At 36.4% G+C, this 20,262-nt stretch overlaps 1 protein-coding gene across 3 annotated transcripts; it reads left to right on the plus strand.

Moving 5' to 3' along the window:
* Positions 1 to 927: 927 nt before the first annotated feature.
* Positions 928 to 20,030, plus strand: LOC135687041 (uncharacterized). Of its 3 annotated transcripts, XM_089114335.1 has the most exons (10): positions 928 to 942; positions 1,560 to 9,160; positions 9,267 to 9,514; positions 11,804 to 12,028; positions 12,877 to 12,982; positions 13,352 to 15,499; positions 15,920 to 16,016; positions 16,706 to 16,840; positions 17,081 to 17,160; positions 18,283 to 20,030. In XM_089114335.1, coding segments are annotated over exons 2-10 (3,117 nt in total). In that variant the 5' UTR covers positions 928 to 942; positions 1,560 to 9,158; the 3' UTR covers positions 18,359 to 20,030. The 3 variants fall into 3 exon arrangements, with proteins under 3 accessions (XP_088970461.1, XP_065059546.2, XP_065059547.2); XM_065203474.2 differs by lacking the exon at positions 928 to 942 and having other exon boundaries at positions 1,000 to 9,160; XM_065203475.2 differs by lacking the exon at positions 928 to 942 and having other exon boundaries at positions 1,000 to 9,160; positions 15,923 to 16,016.
* Positions 20,031 to 20,262: the final 232 nt, after the last annotated feature.

Genomic DNA, 20,262 nt, shown 5'->3' on the forward strand with positions numbered 1-20,262 from the left:
AAGCAATATAGGACCGGCTTGAATAGTGGATATTCCTATGACTTGTGACACTTGACAGATGATACCCAAGAAATAACTTGAAGGATGGTTACAGAGGTCTAGATAAACAGGTTCCACGTTTCGAAGCCCAATATCCTCTCTTTATTTAATTGTCTACTTCTTTTACAATCTTTTACTGTAAGTTTATGCCATATCTCTTCTCAAACCTTTAGCACCCCGTATCGCATTTAGGACAGGTAGTCCTTCTTACTAATTTTATTGAATCATATAATCAACACAGATAAACGAGCATTTTCTTAGATGTGGATTGAAAAATTTTTGTAGCTGCCTACCCTGCAATATCTAAAACCATGCTTTGAATAAGTTATTGGATAAACAGAGGATGCAACGTTTAAAATATGTTAGCTTTCGAAATATGGGCACGTTTACGGTTTAAGTTTCCCTTTTTTGGAAACAGAGTGGTTTTGTACACCCATTCACTAGTATTGTGTGCACCATTTTTGAATTAAGTTACAATCATTTAACCTGGAAGTATGATTTGTTTTACGTATTCTCCGAAACATTTTCTCAACATTCTAATTCTGTGTGTATTTTCTCATGAATCATCATCGTTTATCCGCACCCCTCTCTCCCTTATTCTCTCCCTAAGAGATTTTCTGGTAATATACCTGGTAATATATAGACACATTCTGATTTTTAAATATTTTGTTGATGATTATTTGCTAACTATTAACGAACACTGATGAATATTTATGAATACTGTCACTATTTAATAGTGATTACAACCAATAAAGTTCTAATGTTATTCTATGTCTCTTTATTTCAAGTTTTGAAAAAGATCAAGAAAGAGTTTCCTTGAACTGAATTGATAAATATTTGATATAATTCATATTCTTCCTTTCCAGGTATGTCCATAGCAACCGGATTTGCCGCTTCAACCAGGTACTGTTCTTTCAGCTTCAGAGGAGTTTTGAGCAGACTTTGATTGGAATTATGACATTTTCTTAGGAAATTGTGACATTTTCTTAGGAAATTGTGACATTTTCTTAGGAAATTGTGACATTTTCTGAAAATATCTTTTATTTCAGGAAAATTGTCACTCGCCGTAAAACTTCGTGTTTTTCCTCTAGCTCAGGGTCGCATTGCCTGTAGGGTAGGGGCGTAAAACTATATTTATCCAAAAATTTCGGAAATTCCCGCTCAATGCCTTTGAGGCACTTACGTGTCTCTGTTTACGACTGTTTATCGCAGAAATTTTGGTATTTTTATTCAATGAGAAGATTGAATGTCGGTTTGTGCAGTTTACAGCATTATTTGTTCCCTCGACAATATCGCAATGGACTGGAAAACGAGACGAGAGAGATGGCTTGAAAAACGAACGATTTACCATATCAAGGTGGAGCACAAATAGAGTTCTTTGGTTCTGAAAAATCTACGAATTGCTTTCTCTTGGTCAGGGTATACTTCATCAACGTTTAGAAGGAATTTAGAGAAGCTTAACCCTTCAGCGAACAATTCTTGGTTCCACGCGATGTTCTTTCTACCTGATTATGTTTCAGTCGCAGTCATGGAATCGAAAAAATGACTTCGCTTGGCACAGACACAGCCCTGCAACGCGCAGCGAGAGCTTTGAAGAGACACAGAGGTTTGAAGAGACACAGAGGTTTGAAGAATAAAGAAAGAGGTGTGGCTATCCTTCAAAAAAGTGGCTGGACAAGCTTTCAGGCATTACTTCGCAGACTCTACTTTTCCTACAGTTGAGTCTGCACACAGGGTAGACTCATATTAAAATTGTTTTTACAATTTTTGGTCGCACGTTTTTCGAAATGCAACGGGCCTAATTTCAAAGATCATTACGTAGCATCATTTAAAGGAAATCGATCAATAAAACATGTTACTAGTCTTTAATTCCATGTTGTATTCTGATGTTGTTTCCCCTCTGCAATCACTAATACTTGACCAAGTGACGAAATTAAATGCTTTAGAATCAAAAGCAACTGCAATATATGCAGATCAGACAGAAGGGGTCCTGAACAGTTTTTGAATGACGACAAATATGACGGAGATTTACTTATATTTTCACTTCGCCTGAGTCATTACTAGCTTCTGAAAAGTGGCTTACATTTTTTATGTCGACATGTTTCCAGAAACGATGCGTTGCATTTGCATTTGACGAGGCATATTGTATTGCGCAGTGGTATTTATTCACGGTTGTTTTGTCAACGTTATCAAATGAACATTTTTATGTACATTTTTCATGACAATTGTAGAGTAGCCTAGTGCTATTTTAACTGTAATTGAGGTAGTAATTGTATTGAATATAACTACCATGCCTTATTTTATTTAAACCGTTTTTTTAATGTTCTTTGTGCTTTGTGATTATATGAATATTGATAATTTGCACAAGAGATACTTATGAAAATATACCACCCATTGTACTCTGGCCTACAGAAGCAAAATCTATCAACAAAGTTTGTTTAGTAAGAAAAACTTAATGGATATATAAATCATATAGAATATACATAAAGAATGCAGAGGCAGTCTCGATATTTCTGTACACAACCATATAAAAATAATTCGACTAAATGGATTGAAATGTCTCTATTTCTACCTGAAATACAAGAAGAACTTAATCACCAAGCACAAAACTTTATCGTGTCAAACTATAAAACCCAGAAGCACAGACGGCGTGCTGGGGATGAGATCGCAAGGGGGCAAGGGGTCAAAATGTTGCCCCTCGTTTAGCTATCTTCAAATTTTCCTTCAAAGTTTTGGAAATGTGCAGAAAAGTAAAAGAGCCCGGAAGCACGCATATATACATCTGTCTATCTGTGGCGTACTGAAACCCCTTCAAATGAGGGACGATTGGGTTAGTGACAATTACTGACAGGACTTGATCGAGAATTTTCAAATAGAGTATCCTATTCTTTGTTATACATAACAGTATTTATGAGTATCGTTGTAGCGGCTGTATCATCAAACTGCACAAAACTAATAATCAGGGAGTCTATTGAGAGAGGTTGGAGGTAGGGAGGGAGCTGTAAGATCATTAAAGGCCTTTATCATGGTTGGGGGCGAAAAATTGCAAAGAAAAAGTTCAAGAGATGGCCGTAAATGCATCCGAATATTTACAACATCGCTCTAGACTCATGGAAGACCCTAGACAATACCTATAAGCTTCCTTGAAAATATGGCCGAAAAACCGGTGCGAGGCAGGCCTTGTTTGGCTTTACTACAGATTTGCCTGGTTGAAAAAAATTACCTGAAATTCTTTAGTTGCTGACACCATCCCGCCGCAATATATTGTATCGATTCACAACATCTTTTTACATAAGAATATCAGAACTTCCAACCCTTTAGACCTATATATCGGAACAAGCCCAGGATATAGCTTTACTGTCCGAGGGCCGCACCAAGATTGCCGCCGAAGGAAAGGAAAATACACAGCTGCTACTTTCAATAACGCAAGCTTTCTCTGAAATATAAATTCACAGACTGAAAGCTATTTGATGGTTTTGATGGTGTCGTTGTTTAATGTTTTAGCTTATGGAATATAATTTTTGGGACGTAATCCCTCAGCTTTTTCTTCCTATCATTTCTGATCATTTCAGTAAATCAAAATTCCTTGAACTCTCCGAATAATTTTATAAAATGGTGTCTAATCAAAGCTTTTACTGCCCAGCCCAAAATAATCGTAGGGTTCCTCAAGTTACTTCTACCTCGGTACGCCCCTGGTATCAACGTTATGCAAAAATCGTGTTAAGCGCATCAAAGTTTGCAAGAAAGAAGAGGTGGTATGTTGCAAGGTGATTCTTGTTCTCTTTAAAGCGATTTATGTCCACCTTAAGTATTGTTTGATTCTTCTATGTAAATTGTCCTCGTGTGCTAGCTATTTGGCTAGATTTTCGGCGCCCCTTTAAGATGAAAATTCATTCTGGCGCCCGAGATATTTGATATGGAGCAATTGGCTCCCGTGCCCCTCTTGCCAGCACGCCACTGGCACAGATGAGATAGCAAACATAGTTCTGAAAATATATTTTTTCAGAGTTTTGATAAAAAAATTGCTATAGAAAAAACAATTGCTTTATTTAAGTTTTTACATGCACATCATAAATTCAGTGAAAATTCAGTTTAAATTCAATTTTTTAATCAAATCTTTTTGCAACAACCTTTTGTAAACTGAGACACAGTAAACAATTAATCACAGTTCAGAGCAATTCAGCAAAACGTTTTTCAGTCCTATAAATATATATCTAATATTACCGCATATTTTGTTTAGATAGTTTGTAAATGATTCAATCTAGATGTGTAGTTCGTGGAATTAGTTAAACACTATATATGATTTTTCTCTATTTGGCAAAGGCCTAACTGCAACACAAGGAACTCCTTTCAGAAAATGGTTTGGATTAATTGGAGAGTTTAGAACACTTCTTGGCCCATTCGTTAAAATTGATGTCCTCACTTAAATTTTCCACTGCCATCATTTCGTGCCTAGAATTTTACCACCACCGCTCAAAGAAAAACAACTGACAAGACGTTCTGACAAGGACAGAAGTCGCGCGCGGGCTTTGGCTTTACGCTGTGGCTCATCAAATGGAAGGGAGGCTGGACAAGCATTTTGACTTTGTTGCGTAGACTACTATTTCACGTTTACATAACTAACATGTGACTAATAAGCAGTCATAGGGTGTCCATATCACAATATTACATCTCTCCCCTTCTTCGAAATGTCTCTTCTATAAGCAAATATAAGCAAAAACAAAACAAATATTATGTGATTATACTGAACATTGTAAGTACTTAATGAGATAGAACTGTTCCGTTAAAGTTTGTCATCATCCTGTTTCGTACTGGATATCTAAACTGGGGTTGTTCTTTTTCCTGGTTCTGTTCATTTATATGTTCGTTGAATTCATCATCACTTTCACTGTCCTCTGAGCCGTTGTCTTTAACATTTGCTGCTCCTTTGAATACTTTAAAAACAATTTGTTTCTTGTAATTTTGTGATTATGATTTTGAGCAGTGACTCTTGAGCCTTTGATTTCTGTTACAATGGATTTGTACTGTACCGGCTTGTGAAACGATTCTTCTTTTGTTGTCTTACAAGGACTTGGTCTCCTATCTTTATTTCTGAATTCTTTGTATGATTTCTCTTGTCATGGTACTCTTTAGCTTTCTCTTTGATTTTCTTTTCCATTCCTGCCAAGTCTTTATGCTTGTTTATTGGAGCTGGACTTTCTGGCAAATGTTGTATCTTTGCTCTTATTGTTCTGTTGAACAGCAACTGTGCAGGAGATACTCCAGATACACAATGAGGCGAGCTTCTGTAATTCAGTAGAAATTGATACAGTTCTTTCTTTATGTTCTTGCTCTCAATTTGAAACGTTTGAAGTAGTTTCTATAACGGTCTCATAAATGCCTCAGCTTCTGCGTCACCCTGGGGCCATAGTGGTGTATCAGGTACGTATTTGATACCCCATGATATGGCCCACTCATAACTTTGAAAAGGAGGTCCATTGTCGCTAATCAGCTTTTCTGGTATTCCATGAGTAGAAAATATCCTATCAAATTTGGGAATGACAGCGACTGCAGAAGTAGATTTTACAAAATCCACCTCTGGGAAACGTGAATAGCAGTCATAGACGACAAGCAGATATTCTCCTGATGATAAAGGTCCTTTAATGTCAGTTTTTAAGGTGTGCCATGGGCGTGGTTGTAGTGTACTTGATGCCATTGTTTCTTTGCTTTATGCTTTGCCTGTTGCTTGACATGGGAGACAATGTTCTATTTGCTTTTTGGTGAATTTGTCAATGAACTGGAACCATATTTTCTCCCTAATTAACATCTTTGCTTTGGTAATGCCCATGTGTACTTGATGTGCTAATTCTATGGCTTTCTTGCGCAATGTTCCCGGAATAATGATTTGGTTGTTTTCAATAAAAGTTTTCCTTTCGCTGTCAAAATTTGCTTTATGGAATAGAAGATTTTCAGTTCATCTTTGTTAATTTCTGGAACTGCAATTGTCTTTAATGTATGCCATTGATTACTTTTGTGCAATTCGATAACTTTTTGCAGTGTGGGGTCCTTTGATATTGCTAGCTCAATTTCCTCAATTATCATAGCGTTGGGTAATGCATGTGAGCTGATGAAACGTACGTAGTCTTCTGCTATGTGATCTTTAGCTGTAATACTTTGATTTGGATGTCTGGATAGATAGTCGGATGGGTTGTCAGAGCCTTTTCACGATATTTAACTGTAAAATTGTAATTCTAGCAGGCGGTTTGTTGGAAGGATGGCTGTAGATTGTTTCTAGTGCCTTTTGATAAAAGATTATCTCAAAATGATTATCACCATATAGAAATTAGTGAATTCGTTCAACTCCCCATACTATCGCCAATGCTTCCCGCTCCGTCTGGGAATATCTCTGCTCTACTGGCGTTAATGCTCTTGAAGCATATGCTACAATGTTGCGCTGCTCGGGGTCTTTCGTCGACTTTTATGCTAAAAAAACATTAATACCAACAGGACTTGCGTCGTAGACAATTTCGGTGTGTTCAAATTTCTGTGACATCAAAGTACGACATTACTGGATGTGTACAGAAGACTTTCTTTAGTGTATCAGATGAAGTTTGTTGTGGAGTGTCCCATTTGAAGGTAATGTTTTTGTGTGTTAAAGTACGGAATGGTTCAGTGATTGTTGAATGATCCTGAATAAATTTCGCTGAGTACTGTGCCATTCCTAGCAGACTTCTTACTTCACCAACAGACCTTGGTGTTTCGAGATTATTAAAATCTTCAACCAGCATTGGATCCGGGCTAACTTTGGAAGATCAATCCAAAGAATGCTAATTATGTTTTATTAAATATGCACTTTGATTCATTCAGAGTTATGCTCTTGTCTTTCAATCTCTGTAACACATTTTCCAGGACACTGTTGTGTTCTTTTTGCGTTTTCCCCAAATGATGATGTCATCAGACATGTTTCTCTGATTTTGAATACCCTGTAGTGCCTGAGTGATAGTGTTCTGAAAATTTCAGCAGCACTGTTAACCCCAAAGCATTGACGTTTGTATTGTCTCAACCCTTTGTGTGTGGAGAATGTGGTCAGATGCCTGGAATTTGGGGCAAGAGTCAGGTGTTATTGATATTTACATAGCTAACATGTGACTAATAAGCAGTCATAGGGTGTCCACATCACAATATAACAAAAATTATGTCATGATAAAGCACTACAGACAAGATTTCATATTGTAAGAAATATATTTGATGTCAAGGTAAATTTTAAGAGACTTTGCCCCCCTTGCCCCTCCTTTCAAAGGTCAAGAGGGTTGGTTGCCCCCTGTACCCCCTCTCCGTGTAACGCTAGTCGATGTAACTCTATGATAATTTATGTTGCTAGTGTATAGTATGCATCGTTGTAATCATCTTATGATCATTAGTCAGTTTATATTCTCGCTACGAGTCGCACGATATTTTTGTCTTGTTATTCGCTCTAAAGACTACTCAAAGTAATAGTTAAAACTAGACCTATTATAGTTGGTAGAGAACCCTTTTTGCATTTGCAAGCATCGATTGATGGCCTCGTTTGCATGTTGCGGGCTCACAATTTGTGGCCCATTCTGTGAACGTGCTGATTGGGGCAAAATCCAGTTTGAAAATTTCATCAAACGATCATCGAAAATCTCATCAAGAAGTTGTGCAAATATTCTGGTAAAGATATTAGGAATGTCATGAAGAAACTAATATATGCTATCTTATGAAGAATTTTTGCTGTAAAGAGAGATATATCCTAATCTTGATGATATATTCCACTCTTGATGATATTTTTATGTCTTCGTACGATTCTGTCCCTTCTTGAAATTTTGGCCGATTTGGCACCCCATATGATTCCTTTGTCTGTGATTCTTTGCGAAAAAGCCCGAAAAGAATATTTTTGAAAACATAAACATTGCCTAGGCCAGTGCCTTTACGAACGCCGCAACAAGTAACATTTTTTTAAAAATCTTAAAACCCCGTTTACCAGAACAACCTTCGAAATGAATATTGCAAGCTGATACAGTATAGCTTATTTCTCAAATTGATGCCGATTTTCGAAAATATTGGTTTTTCTTCGTCTGCCTTGCAATTTCTGGTACTGAGCCCTAATGCGTGATCGTTTTTTTGCCAGTATTTCCGCTTGAGTGATTTTGCCTCAGCTGAAAACAGCAAGATAGATATCTAGATTCTATATCATTGGCCAAATAAAGCAAAAATGTAAACGAGGCAGCAAACAATAGAAAATTTCAAGTTGTAAACGAGGATAGAAGTTACTTTTTGTTCAATCCATAGGGTGCTTGACCCCCTTTAACCCTTACGTATTCCTCTACACACGGCTTAAATTTTCCGCTCTTGTGAAAATGCAAAGTCTGATGGAACACTTTGTGATTGTATTCATAGAATTCTAACACATGATGTACATGTAAGAGAATGCATTTTTAGTAAGTTTAGAACAAAGCAACAGGGGAGCAAACAGAAAATTTTAGGCTTAGCCGTTTTTGCTATCAGAATAATTACCCTTCCCTCAACATTTTATCATTCGGATTTAGATGAAGTACAAAGTCAGTCAGACGCAGGCTACCTCTTTCAATCCCCCCCCCCCCCCTTTCGCATCGCGGCCATTAAACCCTGCTTCAACAGACAGAAAGAATGAAGAACAAGGCGAAAACCACGTAGCAATCGGGCAAGGTGGACAAAATCGCAGATGTTCAACAAGGTATCAAAATCACAGTAAAATATATGCATTAACTGCTTGAATTGTCAATTTCTGTTAGAATGATGAAAAAGAAGGAATGTAGGTTTAATTACGTAAACCCGTACTTGTGGGGAAAAGCCAAAATTGAGCCAAAAAATGACTTTAAGCCAAAAGGAATTTCTGAAGCCAAACAAGTTCGAAAAAGCCAAATTTCTGGAATTTTGCTTAAAAAAGCAAATATACCAACCCTGCTTCGCGTGAAAACTGTACTTGCTCGATCCAGTCTTTTTTTAAAGATCAGGGTTGCCCGAAGGAGCGTTTTTGAAATTCTCAAATTTCTTTGGCGCTCTTCTACAACGCATGCGTACAGAGGTCGTAACCAACGAAAAGTTTGTTTGACAACTGATCTTTGAAACCCGTTTTTGGCATGTGAGTATTGAATACAACTTATTTATCATTCATATAAACACGTGGTGATATTTATTTTGAATTTGATTCAGGCTATGAACTGATTTCCAACATCTGGCTTTTGAAGGTACAAGAAGACTGCCACGGATGTCCTTGATGAGTATATTGATAAATACGAAGGTAGATCACGATCAAGGCACTACACTCCCCGAGTATCCGATCTATTGTCCCCAAAACCAAAGTTTGATTTGGCTGATGCCATCAACGACAAAGAAATGAGTAAAACGAACAGCAAACTGTTAAACTGGATAAATGAATCCTACAAGAACAGTGTGAGGAGTACGTGCAGTCCTCTCTATACCAAGGAAGATGAAGGTTAGTTTCTCTATTAGTTCCCTGACAACATTCATCTAACTTGATTTATAGTCAACGATATTTGACAGTTTAATCTGATTTATCCCGTCTCTTGCAAGACTCTAACGTACGTTGTAAAGTTTTAAATCTGTTTATTAAAATATATTTTTACTACCACAGTGTTCATAATAGAAGCCAGTCATGTCTCCTAGTCATAGTTCCCTATTTATTGCCATTTTCATGGAAAATGACTGGAATTACTTTCATGTCACATCTTACTTTGTTTCTGTTTTGATTTTGTTTCATTAAGGTTTGAATTATCATACCATATATCACATCATAACATATATCATATCATATACCTATCCATGAATACACTTATATGCAGTTGTCGATTAAAAATATAAAGTTGTCAAGAAGTTGTCATTCAGAAATATGAGTCCTCCAGGTCCTACCCCTATCTCAAGTGAATGGCTTTTGAATTAATTTAAAAAACTCCAGTCAGCCACATAAGTGCCAACCTTTGAAAGGCTTTGAATTAGTCAGAAAATTTTATATCAATCGGAAAATCTTAATTCCAATGCTTATTCACATCAGTGAATATTATAACTTAATGCTAATGCTAAGAAGTCTCTCAATTTAGAAAAGAAATTGACCTAACCTTAGTATTATCAGCCCAGAGTAGAGATATTCTGTTTTGTCAGGTGGAAATTTCCTACTCTCCCAAAATATCTGTCAATTTACATTCCTGAGTGCAATTGCACAGTATATTTTTTGAACTTTTTAGATTTCTTAATAGATTGTATCAAAAAATTCAAACAAGTAAGACACCTAAGGCAAGAATGTACTTGAATTTCATTAAAGTCATTTTTCTAGCAATAGAATTTAAAAATTTCATCTTCTTGATAATGTTAAAAGCTGAAGATGGTTTTCAACAACATGGCAATGGGCTAATGAGTTGTGAGGTATTGTCAAATGAAAAATCTGTGATGGCAAATTCTCAGGCAAATTAAAAGGGATAAATTCTTGTGGCTTCTTGAAACTTCAAGCAACTTGTAAGGTTGTTTATACATTCACATTCTGTGATCACATAAAAAATGTGAAGTGAATATGATGAGAATTTTACTTCAATATGATCGTGTAAACCAGCTTTTAGAGAAAAACCAACAAAACACATGATGCAATATTTCCACAAATCTACAACAGATGTATAGTTATGGATTATTAAAAAAGGATTATTATTACATTTTATTGATTATAATTTGTTTTATTGTATATTTATATGTTTATATTCCATTATACATATGTTGTGAGGCAGGCTTAGTGATTAGAGTTGCAAAGGCAACCTATTTGTTGTTTGAAATTTACTTAGATCAAAGACCTGCTCATCGTATCTGATTCAATTTACACAAAGAATTACCAGTAGTACCAAAATGCTTCAAGCTATAACTCTCTTTTGTTTTGGTTTTTATTTAAATTTATTAAGCTCCAAGCCAAGTGCCAACTGTGCCTTGCTTCTTGGCAAACTGTTTACCTTTCCATGGCAACATTTCATGCAAATTGAAGTTTACCAACCTAATTATCGTAATTTAGTGATACAAAAGATCAGCAGGAATTTAATCAAATTTTGTAAGTCATCTTTACTCTGTCAAATGAGTGTATCTTTTAAAAGTAATGTGTCATTATATTCTGTGCAACATTGGCAAGGTAGTCTGTCTTTCTTTGAACAGGACCAGACATTTAATATCAATGTGCAAAATGTAGGCCTGGTCATTTGAGGAGAGCCATAGCTCTTGCTCCCCTTCGGGCTCTCTTCAAATGCTGGAGGGGAGCTACAGATTGCTTTCCTAAATTGCTTTAAAAAGCAAATTGCTTTCCTTGAAATCGATTCTTCCGTTGTTTAAATTGTTATTTATCTAGAAATAGCTCACCTAGAGATTTCCAGGAGAGCTGTTTACTGCACCCCTGCTAAAAGTATCATGGTCATGCTTGAATATTCTTATCATTGTTTGACAAATTTGTGACACATGTGCTAATGAAAATAGTTAAAAGCCACCTCATATTGATATATCTAAGACAAATGAATCTATAGGACTGATATTTTGTGGTAGAGTTATTCAGCTTTTACCAGAATGGTGGGTCAACCATTATCCATTGATCTGTGTTAAAATATAAAAACAAATACAGGATTTTGCAACCTTTAGTTATTCTCCATCAGATTTGGTAAGTTGTTGTGTTCCCTCTTTCTACTGGTCTCAATTTTTAGAACAAAATTATCGGTGGTCAAAGATTTTTTACTTTCTTTTGCAGGAGGGTTCAGGTCTTCTTCACCCACTAATCCAGGGCAGTTGAGATCAGTAAGTTATGATCAATTTGGAAGTTTTCGAGAAGTCTCCGTTGTTCGATCATCTCAGCAGATGGCAGATGAGCTATCTTCTCTTCCATCACCAAGGATATCAGAAGTTGACTTGGACAGTGATAAAGAAACAGTTGAAACAGATGTTCTTTTAAGTAGCTATCATGAAGATCAAAAAGGTATCTAATTGTTTGTCTTTGAAATGTCAAAATCTTTAAGTGATGTATATTTAGGAATCCCCAAATCAAAAAGTTTTTAGCAATGACCTTGTAAGGAGATTTACACTTGAAATAACTGCTAGCCTTTAGCTTTTCCATCAAATAAAACAATGTATTTCATAACTGTGATAGGTTACAAATATTTATTTGCTTCACATATTGTATCATGTCAAGAATTTAATACTTCAGTTTCCTGAAAATATGTAGATGAGAGACTTTTTCCAATACCAGAGCCTTGAAGTTGTTCTAGTAAATAATGAAAAATCTATATGAGGCAAGTGCTTCCTAGCTTGCAACCTGGCTGGTGTGAATGGGGCTAGTGTCAAAAATCAACAAGCTTGATCTTACCTCCCTCACCTCCAAACCCTCTCTCCTTTCCCTTAGTCAGGCTTTGCAATAGGCTCCTGGTCCTTTCCTTAGCATTACCACCCCAAAACAACCTGTTAATTTCCTTGGCTGATACCTTTGTTTGCAGCAAATCACAATCTTTATATCAAAGTTTGTTCTATGTACGGATCAAAGATACTGATAGGAAAATAAAGTACAATTCAAATAAATGGCTTCCTCTCTTACAGTTGTACTTTGACTTAGTCTGCCACGCGTAAAAAAGATAATGGTTTCTAAAGCAAAAGTTATTAGCTATCAATATGTAAAATTGTTTAGTTATAATCTGTTATAATGTTATAATAAACAAGCTCAGTGCTTGCTGTACTGTTATTAATATTCAATAATGTTTTTATCTTTTGATCTTGTTTTTGTAGAGGTTATTAGCTGTAAGTATTCTGAATTGCGCCCAAAATTTTTTTAAGGACAAAATCATTCTTCTTGGAAAAAGAGTAATCGTTCGAGAACTACCTACCCAAAGTGGGTGGACAATGTAAATGAATTTGAAACAAACGATGCCAGTCAAAGAAGGTATGTCTATGTTTTGGGGTTTATTTGTGATAATAAGAAGGTCAATTTAGCTCTAAGAAAAAGAAGACACAGACTTTAATATTGTCAATCAAAAAGAAAGTGTACTTAGCCAGTCATTATAAATGATACAAGGACGAAATTTTGTCGATTATGTACAAGCCTTTTGTGATGCAATTTCTAAAGTTTGCAGCACTGCACAGCACATCAAAAGGAGACTTTATAGCAGGTTTTATCACAATTCCACTAAATGTGTTAGCAAATTTTATGCTATCAGAAATGGCCCTTGAAACCCCTATGATGTGAATTTAAGTAATTTGGTGGAAGATGAGATTTTTTCAACATATTGCTATCACAATGTTTCTTCTGCAGGTTGTCATCAGTATCTGTCCTTCTCAAAACCAACCCACCCAATAGTCTATTGTCTCACTCAAAGAGCATGGATACGACTGGGCTGACAATGGATGATGCTGAAAGTATTGCAACTGATGTCATCCTTGACACATCTATTTATGGAAATCGTCCCGTCAACATGGGTGGTAATTTGCATACCCCACTTTTTCAAGATAAGAGAGTAGAGGCAATATTGAACAAAAGTAGGAAGAACGTGAGGAAACAAAAAGATGGATACCTTGCTCGTTCTCTCCATAGCTCCTCTAGGCTGAGCGATGCCATTATGTCTCCCGAAAACAGAGATGTTACCTATACAAATCAAATCTTGAACAGAAACCGTGGTAATTATGAAAACACACCAAGCGCTTCTTATTCAAGAATTTCTCCAAGGCGGGAGGCTATCAGTAGTGCTCAAGTTTTTCCCAAGAAAAATTCGGCTGACGATTCTGTTGCGAAAAAATCCCAATCTAGATCGTTTGCAGAACCGGGTGGGCAAATGTCTCTAGTAAACAGCTCTTCACTGAGCCATTTGAAAAGCTATGGTCAGCAACAATTTATGAAGAATAAATCAAAAATAGAATCAAACAGTTTTAATGCAAGGGATTTAGCTGTCCGATTGGAAAGTAGTTCTTTTAGGCCAGATCAGGGTGACTTAACACTTAGAACAAAGCAAAGAGAAAATGATAAAGTGGAAGCAAATTCACAGAGAACATCAGGCTACCATTCGGATGTTATAAGTCCATTAAACAGCCAAACAACCTATGACTTTTATGCTTCAAGCAAAGGCTCGCCACAGCGTGCAATTTCGCCAGTGAAAGATGGTGTGCCATTCGATTTTACAAATAGATTGGCAAGGAAAGACAGCAATTCTACTGACGTATTGCTACGACGACCACCAACTGGAACTAAGGTGCACCAGCGTAGTAAAACATGGAACAGTCAGTCTTTTAGTAACAAAGTTCCTAATGCTGTATCCACACCGAAACCTTCAACTAATTATCGAACACGTGATGCATCCACTCTGTACACATCCGAACGCCCCAGCTCCCTGGTAACTAAAACGATTTCCAGTATTGCGTCAACAAAGGCGCCTCCTTCTAGCAGTCCACATTCAACTTCCATATCAAGAGCGTATCAAAATCCGGCTGCGGGCTATTTAGGCTCACCAGGACAGGTCGAACTCCCAAGAAGAAACCGGCTCTCTGATTCAGCAATTACGACACGATCAAGGAGTGGCTTTGATTCGTACACTAACTGGAGATCATCAGCCCTAAGACCGGAGCGGTCGCCAAAGTTTGTCGTGAGAGACGAAATCATTAACGATATTCATTCTGTAGAATCTGATGACGAAAAAGTGTTAGAGGAGAAGGAAGATTCTAAAGTTGTTAACACTGACTTTGTAAATTCACATACAGTAAATGGCACAGAAGTCAGTGAAATAAATGGAGAGCTTGGGAGCCCCCATAACAGAACATGGCCAAGTCTTGAAAAGTTTAAAAAAAGAATCTCACAATATTCTAGCCGAAATAGTAGAAATGATTCTTCACCAACAAGTTGGACAGCTTCCAAACGTAGCATTCCGCTTCGTGTCAATAATGCTTCACATTCTCGTCCTGCTCCACAGATAGACGTGCCAATGGGACGCCAGTTTTCTAAATTAGCAGTTAGCAAGAGTCGTCCAAGTGAGAATGGCCCACGCAGTGAATCATTGAATTATGCTAAATTTTCTCGTACCATGCCAGTAGCAAGTAGAAACTCTGGAACATACCTTGGAAATGACGCGAATTATTATTCTGATGATGATAATGAAACAATTGACACTGATTTGCTGCTTGCACAGCCCCCAATGCCTATAGTCGATGCCAGTCCTTCGTTGTCTACTGTTTCAGATGAAACATCGACAATAAAGGGTTCTGATTCTGGAGATTCTGGCCAAAGCTTTGTTGCGTTGCCTGTCAGGTCATCCAGTAGAGTCAGCTTTGCTCCAGATGCCAGCCTTAATCGAATAAAGAAAGTTTCGCCTCATCGCAAATTTGAATCGACAACCGGTAGATCAACTAGTGCCGATTTGATTAGCGACTATATTAACAAATCAGTCAAAAATGAAAATGAAAGAGAAAATTTCAGGTAGGGTGAATCGGACGTTGAAACATAAAGATGCATCTTTTCATTGTTATGACTTGTAAAACCTTTCAGCTGTTAGGTTTTTAAATATTTTGCAAAAATGAGATCACGCGTAAATGAAAAGTTGTGCATCGTACGCATAAAGTAATCAATTCGAAATAACATAATGTTTTACTGCATTTGTGCGCTTCCTAAAAATTGTGCAACATATTTAAATTGTGATCAAAGATAATGTTATATGTGCCAGCTGTTTAATTCTGCAATGAATGGGATCATATAGCACCCTATCTGGGCCTGAGACTACAGAAAGACCTCTAATGTTCTGCATATCAAGGTCTAGAGACCCTGTAAGCAAGAAGCGTGATGTAAACAGAATTTACAACGTTTTCGTCGGCTGATTCTTATGACTTTCTTTCTTTTCAGCAGAAGTGTTAACACTGATTCGAGAGCGATGCGATCGGAACTGTTGGATTCGTTTATTGAAGATTGTATGCGGAATTCTAATAATGGATCGTACATAGTGAGTCCTCTTTTTCACTTTTCTTCTTATTGCCACTATTCTTATTGTGAAACGTTTCCGTTGCCCTTTTTAACCATTATGTTTGTAGAGTCAGTATCCTCAAGGCGCAACTGCTGCTTTCCTATCTCTCATTTGTTCTTTAGTGACGCACTGTTCGACACAATGCAAAATAAGGCGTTGTCTTTCTTTACCAAGTAACTTTCAAATCTCTCTTTTCCTTTTTCAAACAGCCATTTAAAGAGACTTTGACCATTTTTGAAAGCTTTGCCACCAAAGCTGACTCTAAGCTCATTTTCAAGGCTCTTTCACAATCTTCCTACCAGAATTTCCTATTGTGAGACAAATAAAAAACCTTGTCTTGGCTTAATGAATGATGAATAATTTTCACTAGTCTTTCAGGTAATCGTAACTGTACCATAAGCGTGCTACGGAATAACAATTCTCAGACCTAGTCTTTTTCAAACTATTTTCTTCCAAGAACAACTGTCATTTTGAACATCTTTGTCAGTTTAGTTTTCCTCCACAAACTATGGCGTTAAATCTTTCTAAAAAGCAAAACTGAAATTACCTTTCAATTGTTATTCTTTTATTGCTTCCAGTACCCAGGTTATTTACTATAGGCGCTCTACCTTTTCTGTGTATACTCCAATAGATCAATCGATCAACCAAATCTGGTCTTTTGTTTACAGCAAGAGCGCAACACAGTCAAAAGAACTGAAACCTACTCAGCACGTGAAGAGCCTAGAACTGTAGAAACTTTAAAGCATTTGTTGTTGAACCTCAATGATATCAGCGCAAGCGAAGAAAAAGCTCCCGTAACAGAGGTTAGTGTTAGATCAATTAATGGTATTTCGTTTTTTGAAAAAAATGTCTTGGGGGACGGTGGCTTTTGCAAGAATTTCAGACTTCTTAAACGAGTTGCAAGAGTGAATATCTAATTGAAAGCTATTCATCGTTTCTGTGTTATCTAAATTGATTCCTATTGCAGACTTATTTTCGTTAAGTTAAAGGAATTTTCATGTGGTTGTTTGCGCTATTTTGTTAGCTTGGTTTCATCTTGTTAGGTCGATTCAGATTACGATGCTGCATCCGGGAACACAACTGATGATGCAGCTGATGTTGTTGGTGAGCAATCTCTTGCCAGGTAAGACAAATTTATTTTTAGTTGCCTTTCGGAACTTTTGCAAGGGGTTCTAGATTTAATATTATTGTTTTTGGATTTTTTCATTCGGTATGCTCATTTGTTAGGTCATTTTAATTTCATTTATTTGGTCATTCTATCAATTTACTAGCCATCAAAATTGATCAGGGAAACTAAAAATTCATACCTTGGTCTGGTGTATATTAGCTTACATTTGAAAATTTTTAGATATTTTGGTCGTCTTACCAAGACAAGGCATTAAGATCCAGATGATGTCTGTGTTTGGCCTGCATCACGCAATGTAAACCGTGTTCTATCAGTTTTCTCTGAGAAAAAACCGGCTAATCCAAACTCATTTCACGACTTTTTTGGTTACCTTATTAAATTTTAACGTCTTATGATTCGGCAATAATTTTTAAAAGGTCTTGAAATAATTCTTTAGGGGATCTCTAGAAATACGATTCAAAATCAGTAACTGTGAAGGAAAGCTTCAAAATCAGCTCAGCAGTAACACAAGTCCCATCACCTGTCTCTTTCCCAAATTCTTCATATCTTTTAAATACTTCCCGCTGTTCCTATTCCTGCAACCGTGTAATTTTACACTGCCTAAAAATGATACACAGCAAGCATGGAAACGACGACGTTAAGGGTCTTCCTCTTGAAAATGCTTACATCTTTCACTGTACCGTGGAAATCGCATCTATTTGAAATTTTTCTTGTTTAGTCATTAAGTTTGATATGGTAGTTACTAAACTAAATGTTCACAATCAATATGTTCAGATCATATTCTTTCATTAACATTTGGTAGAGAAAATAGTTTTGAGTTTGAGCTTGGTGTGTCCTTGTATGAAGAGCCGGAAACTAACTAGATTTTATTTAACTGCTTAAGGTAGTTTCTCTTTAAATTGTTGTTTATTTTAGTTTCTCTATACTTTTTAAAAATTCTGGTAAATGTAGCACGACGTTTAGAGGTAATCAATACAGACTAGTTTATCGCTATTTTTTGTAGAGATCCCCAAATACACTCACGTTGTTTCTCAAAGCTCGTTTATTGACTCATTCATAAACTTTGATTTATTCGTGATTGTGCAGGTTGGTAAGTAGCATCTTGTGTCTTCGTTTCAGAGCTTATCACCATCTGGAAAGGCTCAAAAGTTTGATTAACAGTAGAGTTGAGAACCGAAGCGATGTTTATGACTAACGTTCGCCCTTGTCTCAGGAAAGGAAGGGACAGGGATTTCGAAAGGGCATTTCCAGTGTCTCTCCCATCAACGCGTTTAAAAGGTGCGTATTTACTCCGATTCGTAAAACTGACTGCATGTTATAATGTGCAGATCCTTTGATAATGTGAAACAAAATTGTCTGATGTTCCATTTATATGATGTTTCCAAAAAAAACTACATTTGAAAAGAGATTTTGTTCACCGAATCACGAAGGTGAATCATCAAACTGCTAAAGTGAATCACCAAGCACGTCTTGTTTTTTCGAATCATGTCTTAACCAACCCGAATCCAGCTAAGCGGAGTTAAGAGTGACGGAGGGTGTGTGACTATAACGACATTTCTTTATAACAGTCAAAAAAAGAAATTGCCGAGAAACTGCATATTAATTTTAGCATAGTGATTTGAATTATTTTAACTCTTTTTTGGATTATTTGATTTGTGAATGGTAGTTCTAGAATGCCTTTTATGTGAAATGCACGATAATTGATGTAGCTATGAAAAGCACATTTGTGCACAATGATTGTTATTTAGCGTTGTTATATCTTTCTCTTCTTTCACGGCCTCTTTAAATACTGTTATCCCTGGTCTAGTTCAATTTTGATAAAGATGTACCTGACATATATATGTACTTAAAAAATATATAGATACGCATACATGTAACTCGTATAATGACTCGTTGACATATAACTTTACATGAAACGAGCGAATCCAAACCAGCAATATCGGTTCGTCTTGGGCAATATGTGACATCTGTGTAAGTCCGGTAAGCCCATTATATTCATAAACAAATTAGGAATATTTACTTCGAGTTGAGCGGTTTTCGTGTTAAGCAGTTTTCAAGTTGAGCGGTTTTCTAGCTAACCGGTTTTCTAAATGAGTGGTTTTCTTGTTAACCTATCTCATGTTAACTAGTGTTATGTTATATATCTACACAATGAGTTATCCTAAACTGTAAACATTGGTATTTTGATACGTAGCCCTTCATGTAAGAACGCCACAGGATACATGTTAATTTTGTCGTAACCGTTGTCAATTTATCCGTAAAAACACCCCCCCCCTTTTTGCTAATCTTTCAGACACATATAGAGTCGTGGTCATAGTACTTGGAATTTTATAGATATTTTACCATAATTGAGTAAATTCAGAAGTATTAGCAATTCTGTCAGAGTCAAACTACTCCCAGAAAGCAAATTTTTGCTTTTACCTCCATATGGGTGGATCCAAAGCAAACGCCTAGCGGTAGATCCAAAATGATGTTCTACAACCTTACATGAACATTTCGAAGTTTTTTCAAATTTATTTGATAAATCCCTTCGAAAAGTTTTCTTAGAACGACATATATTTAGTACTCGTAGATTGAACTGAGAAAGAGAATCCAGTAGGCCAGCATCTGCATAATACTCACAGCTCAGTGAAAGAATATCATTTGATGCCATTGGTGCATATAGTGTTTTTAGGTATTCAGTGTTGCCCGAAAGAATAGTGCCAAAAGTATGTATATAACTGTGTAACTTAAATGTATATCATATATTTTTATGCTGCATCTTAGATTATTTTTACAAGTTATCATTGATTGGCTTACTAATTTAAATAATTGTACAATTAGAAACGTGTTTCGCAATGATTTTTAATCAAAATGAAAAAATCCTAGATTAATTTTCCAATATTTGTTGACCTTCTTTATGACCGAATATAAGTTGAAAACCTAAAAATCACTCGGCTTCGTGAAAATCATTTGCTTCCTGACATTTTAAGGTTTTTGTTTGTTATGAATAAAGAAATTTTTGTGACAGGAATATCAATGATTTCATACTTCGTTTTTCGCCGTCCAACGTGAACTCGATGTGACACACAAATCAGACCATCCTTTTTTCGTTTCATT

The sequence above is a fragment of the Rhopilema esculentum genome, chromosome 20 (assembly GCF_057945365.1).
Source record: "Rhopilema esculentum isolate cy_ngs chromosome 20, ASM5794536v1, whole genome shotgun sequence".
NCBI classification, from domain to species: Eukaryota; Metazoa; Cnidaria; class Scyphozoa; order Rhizostomeae; family Rhizostomatidae; genus Rhopilema; species Rhopilema esculentum.

Bases quoted from the DNA above. Each gene is read 5' to 3' on its own strand.
- LOC135687041 (XM_089114335.1), top strand. The intron at 15,500-15,919 runs GTAGGGTGAATC...CTTTCTTTTCAG, and splicing joins AATGAAAGAGAAAATTTCAG to CAGAAGTGTTAACACTGATT. The intron at 17,161-18,282 runs GTAAGACAAATT...TCTTCGTTTCAG, and splicing joins GGTGAGCAATCTCTTGCCAG to AGCTTATCACCATCTGGAAA.